At 37.7% G+C, this 6073-nt stretch overlaps 1 protein-coding gene across 2 annotated transcripts; it reads right to left on the bottom strand.

Annotated features, from left to right (window-relative positions):
• Positions 1-931: 931 nt before the first annotated feature.
• Positions 932-4319, bottom strand: il22ra2 (interleukin 22 receptor, alpha 2). 2 transcript variants are annotated; one of them, XM_034552161.1, is made up of 6 exons: positions 4233-4319; positions 3138-3258; positions 2741-2922; positions 2511-2653; positions 1894-2051; positions 932-1527 (listed from the first exon to the last, which is right to left on the bottom strand). In XM_034552161.1, exons 1-5 carry the CDS (start codon positions 4294-4296, stop codon positions 1902-1904), a joined length of 660 nt encoding a protein of 219 aa, XP_034408052.1. In that variant the 5' UTR covers positions 4297-4319; the 3' UTR covers positions 932-1527; positions 1894-1901. The 2 variants fall into 2 exon arrangements, with proteins under 2 accessions (XP_034408052.1, XP_034408053.1); XM_034552162.1 differs by lacking the exon at positions 4233-4319 and adding an exon at positions 3787-4223.
• Between the last annotated feature and the right edge of the window lie 1754 nt (positions 4320-6073).

The following is a 6073-nucleotide window of genomic DNA, read 5'->3' as shown; positions in this document are numbered from 1 at the left end:
CCTAATTGATCAAGAGTATCAACGTTTTGAATAAAGTCTAAATCATGACTTATGTTGACAGTCTGTTTTTTTTTTCTGGAGTTACTACAATTATTTGATGTTGTGTTCTTACATTTCCAGCTAGCACACCAAATGTGTATCACTGCTAAAAATCCTATATATATTTATATAAGTCTTTTTATTTATATATATATATATATATATATATATATATATATATATATATATATATATATATATATATACATACACATACAAAGTCATAGTATTGTATTTGAAAAAAAGGTTGTTTTAAAAGTAAGTCAGTTTTTTATGTAAATAGTCATAAAACAAAATACAAAATTCATAGTATAGTATCTATAACAAAAGTCGGAACAGAATTTGAAAAAGTTATAGCTTGGCATTGTAAAAAAAAAAAAGTAATTAAAAAGTACTTCCATTGCAGGTTGATGAAAAAATGGTATAGTATGTCTACAATAAATCATGAAAACAATGTATAACATACTATGTTGAAAGAAGTCCTAGTATATTGTATCAAAAAAGTAAAAATATAGTGCGTTAAGTCAGTTTACATTAAAAAAAAAAGCATAGTCATGTATAATATGTTGAAAAAGGCAACTAAAAGTCATCGTATATTACGTGGAAAAGTCCTAAATATTCAGATAAAAGCATGTCAATAAAAGAACAAAGCTAAAATCATATATTTGAAAAGATTCATAGTATATTATGTTGAAAAAAGTCATAAACATTCAAGTATTTTGTGAAGAAATTCACGAAAAGTCTTACGTATTTAAAAAGAAAAGTTATGCTATATTATATTGAAACAAGTAATCGTATGACAGATAGCACAGAATATACCAGTATAGTCAAATATTGTGACTTTTATTTGGAATATGACACATTCAACAAATACACGTATTGAGTTTCATATAGAGGTGTAAGCTCATGATATTTATCGAGCGTTGCTGAGAAAACGTACAAATTGAGGTCACAATATTAAGACAGTATAAACTTCATCCTTCCCGTCCCTGAACAAATGATTATTTTTGTTCTCCATTCAAAGGAAACAAAGAGAAATGTTAAGACAAAAAGAACAAACATATGCTCGTCATCAGATTTTTGGTTACTGGAGTCAGTTGGAAGAATCAGTTATAACATAAACTACTTCATTGTGCTTGTAGTGTGTCTATAATGAAAAGATATGAACAACATCATCTTTACTCAAGGTCGATGAACCGCATGTCACATCATGATCAGCGCATGGAATCAACTGAGGGGGAAACCCTGAAAAGTGGACCTTGAGTTAAGATGATCTTATAACTATTTCAAAACAATATTTATTTATTTGTGCCCTGTGGGCGAAAGTCAAAAGTGAACTCCACAATTAAATATGTCAGATTATTTCATGCTCTTGAGAATAAAGTGCAGCACTTTTTACTGGAACGGTTATTTACGGCTGCTGGTCGTCGAGGTAGCGAAGGATAAGTAAAGCCGGACTCACGGAGGGAAAGTCCAGCTTTGGTTAGTCTGCGGCAAAGAGAAAGAAAAACAAGATGAATGAATCTCAAAAACGGAAACACCTGCCCACGGTCACATCACCGGCGCGTCGCACGTCCGCTGCGGATCTAAAAATAGTGCAAAGGGTAATAAGAGGTAATAATCTTCAATGAGGGGAAACTCTGCTGCTAAAGAGTTCTCCTCCAGGAGCGTCATGGTCCCGCCCTCTTTCCGCCCCCCGCCCCCCCCCACGTGCCTCCGGGCCAATCAATGCCGAGCGACAGCTGATACTCGACTTCTCATTGGGTGATCCTCTGTTACAGCGTGAGAGGTTTCCTTTCGCTCTCTGCGTGCGTGCGTGCGTATGCGCGTGCATGCGCGTGTATATATATATACCTGTGGGATCAGAGCGTAGTGACACATTTGACGGGGCTGCGCGCGCTGCTCTTGGCCTGCAGGGGGATCAGGGTCTGGGCTTGCAGGCAGTATTTGTCCTTGTGGGTCAGCTTCTTCAGAGTGAGCTTGTTGGAGCAGCAGTTCAGCCTAAACGCCTCCTGGAGAGGAGAGAACGCACAACGCTGCAGGCTCATTCATGGAAAGATATGACATCAGGGTGAAGTTGCTTTTCTTCATGTTCCGTTGTGGTTCTTTAATATTTATTGTTGTTGTTGTTGATTTTCTGATGTTGTTCTTCTGCTTCCGCTTCTATATCGTACGATTAGTCGTGGTCGTTCATATGTTTACAGTGTATACATTTAATTATTGTATTATTATCCAGAAAAAAATTATATCAAATCTATGTTCGTGACTTAATGGTTATTCTTTTGGTGCTGAAAAGTGAATCGATTAGTTGAGCGACTCGACTATATTTGTGTTTTTATTGATGAGCATTATTTCACATGCTCATCTGTAGCATTACAGTACATTTATTTTTGCAAACAATACGTTCAATAAAAGCTCAGTTTAAACCTCATTCGATATTCATGAATAACTATTAAAGAGAGATTATTTACCTCCTGTCCACTGGGGTGAAGCAGGTAGATCTCGTAGTGCAGAATGCTGTGCATCTTACGGACCATCTGCCTGGGGGGCTTCACGCGGACCACAATCCCTTGCTCCGTGAGGTTCAGCCTCAACACAGGAGAGCTGATTTTGGCTGCAGATGCAACACAAGGATTTTATTTAGGTCTTTTTTTTCCAACATAGAAGAAGGAGAAGAGGAGGAGGAGGAGGGTAAACTCACTGTCCCAGCGCGGGCTGAACCTCGGGGAGAGGGCCCAGGCTGATTTGCTGGAGGGCAGGGAGGAAGCGTGCACTCTGGCGTAATACCACTCTCTGGGGTCGGAGGTCACGACACTGAGGTCACACTGCGGCTTCTTGATCCCCTGACAGCCGTCCACGTCCAACCACTGAGGCTCGCCATAACTGAGGAGCAGAGACTTTATTTCACTCTATGCAACATGAATCATAGTAACATGTCTTACTGGCAGTGATGGAAGAATTCTACTATATATACTGTGTATATATATATATATATATATATATATATATATATATATATATATATATATATATATATATACACAGTATATGTGTGTGTGCGTGTGTGTGTGTGTGTGTGTGTGTGTGTAATGGCTCACATCTTCCACTGGACGTAGAACTGCAGTGAGCTTCTGTTGGTTGGTGGAGTCCAGTTCACAATGTTTTTATAGTCCACAGAGTCAAACCTCACCTGGGTGGGTGGAGCGAGCATCACTGGAACTGTGGAGTTATTGATTACATGACGGTTTATGAAGAGATAGAAGCATCAATTACCTTTTTCTTTTTTTAAAGGAGAAAATATTGATTGATTGTTGCTTCGTAAAACAATAATGGTGATTATTAGACAGCGACTCTTAAGTCAAGAAGAACAACTGATTTACAAACAGAATGCTAAAACATGGTAGTAGTAGTAGTAGTACTAGTAGTAGTGGTAGTAGTGGTGGAAGTAGTAGTACTAGTAGTAGTAGTAGTAGTAGTGGTGGTGGTGGTAGTAGTAGTACTAGTAGTAGTGGTAGTAGTGGTAGTAGTAGTACTAGTAGTAGTGGTAGTAGTGGTAGCAGAAGTACATACAAATAAAAACTGTGGTCTTGGTCATTTGTCTTATATTATGATTAAATCGAGAAGAAATAAAAGTGTTGTGTCTACATTATAATACTGCAGTTTCTATTGTGTATTATATTTAAGACAAAAAAGAGAGAATGAAAATTAGTTTTCTTGCAAATGTTTTTCAATAATTCAGTCATTTACCTGTTTCATCAATGTGTGCTTCCTGAAAACTCCTGAGAGCGGTTTAATGTTGTTGTTCCTTGAAATCTCAGAACCAGAACATTTTTGTTCTTGTCTTGTTGGCGATTGATATCTTTTGAAATAATTATTACTGATATCTGGGAAAGATTTAGAGTTAGAGAACGTGTGTTGTGCTAAACACTCATAACATAATCAGAATAAAGTCCTATTCTGTTGCTTCTCACATTGCTATATTTTATAAGAGTGCGTCCTATTAGGGAGTTATGTTGATAGTTGGTTTGTTGTATCAGAGAACAATACATTTAAAGGTACACTCCTTGATCTTGTGACCTTTAAACCGGTTCAGTTCCTCTCAGCGCTTCTGAGAAAGAAACGTGTGTGACGTTGAAGTCAAATCAGTCCGACAAGAACAATCCATAAGTCATAGAACATGTCAATAAATCTACCTTGAGCGGTGACGCGGACACACAGGTTCCCCAGCAGCACGGCTCCGAGCAGCAGATCAGTCATGGCGCCGAGGCAGTTTGAGAACGACGGACACGCTGGACTGATGCTGCGGACGACTCGGCCAACCTTTAACATGCCATCAACTTCCTGTTTTTTTAAATCCCATTATGCATATGGACCATTTATGGCGTTTCTGACACTCTGTGCAATACACGCGACAGGTTTCCTTACAAAGCCGTGAGCAATGTTCCGGGGCCTTATCAGCGCTGACCTTTACTTTGTCTACACACGACAAGTGAATGCATCGTTTATGTTTACTGACTGGAGAGTAACAATAAAAAGAGTGGCTCTCAATGAGATGGTTTAGAATTCTTGGAGCTGATTGGACACCATCATTTTAGAAAACAAAGAGCACTGACATGTTGACACACAATGGCGTACATTTTCTTTTTTAATTGGCAAGTAAAAAATGTCAAAAGTAAATAAATCCACCCCACACTTACAATATACCACGTATGAGTAAAACTAGTAATAAAACAAGCTCACTTCAAATAAAAAAACATGCATTTTTCTTGTCATAATTCTATCTCACAAGTGTCCGTGATGTGCAAATGAGATTTGTTTGACATTGGCCCAATTTGCCATATTTTCTGGACACAAAGCTGAATTGCTTTGCTGAGGGAACCGTACACACTTTGGATTTGACCGTCATCTGAACACTATTCTTCTCAAATGTCCCAGAATACACGGCGGTGTGACGGTGAGCCGGCCCGCACGACACCAGGACCCTGAACTGAAGCAGCTAAATGGAATTCAGCCATCATTTGTTTCATATTTTCATTTTAATACATTCTTTAAATGAAGCTCGGTGAGGAAGTATTCCTCTCAACAGTCGTTTGTTTTTTCCTGCGTCAGGTCGACAGTTACAGTTATTTGCTGAATAACCGATAATTATCAATCATTTTAAGTTTACTGGAAATGTGTTGCATCATGACTCAGTGACAACAGAGAGAGGGACAGAAAGGAGGGGGGGTGACATCTTTTCTACTTCTTTTCTCACACTTCGTGGTTCCACTTTGTGTTAATCATTCATTATGTTGTGAATGGGTTTGTAAATATCTATAGGCGGCTGAAATTATAGAACGACTGTTCTGCAAAACCTAAAAATAAACCATGACTGTACAAATTGAAATTCAGATTTTCTCATTACAGTTGGACTGAACTTTATCGAGTGTACATTTGTTTTTTAATCTCATTTTTCAAATTTTAACAAATTTATTTATATTCCTGTCATGTTAATTCAGTGTAACTTTGGAGCACTATTAAACTGCGTTAATAAAACGTGTACATCCTTGTTTGGGGACTTTTAATCACCCAAAGGATCTGCACCACACCAGGATTAGTGATTACCATCCCGGGGCACAGAAGTAGCCAGAGGGTACATATTCATTTTCAAAACATGGAAATTACCATTTGATTAAGAAATATGTCCACATATGGTGGACCTAAAACACACAATTATGTAATAACAGCACTCAATGGGACCCTTGTTGCACAATGTAGACCTCTCTCACACAGACTTGTAGAATAACAAATAACGGGCCAACAAATAGTGTGAAAAATAAAAATTAAAAAAATAGTGTGAATGACAATTCACCAAGTGAGCAGAGAAATCTAACAGCTTAAATGGGTGAAATTGATAGCTAGAGTAATGGATAAACAAATCTATATGTTGATTGTACACATGAACAGTGAAGCTGAAATAGCTCAAAGTAACAGACAAACTGAGCTGAACATTAAAGTTCAAATGGGAAAGAAATTATTTTAACATTATCCACCT

Source organism: Cyclopterus lumpus, chromosome 15 (assembly GCF_009769545.1).
Source record: "Cyclopterus lumpus isolate fCycLum1 chromosome 15, fCycLum1.pri, whole genome shotgun sequence".
NCBI lineage: Eukaryota > Metazoa > Chordata > Actinopteri > Perciformes > Cyclopteridae > Cyclopterus > Cyclopterus lumpus.
Note: the sequence above shows the minus strand (reverse complement) of the source record. Positions and strands in the feature narration are given on the sequence as shown.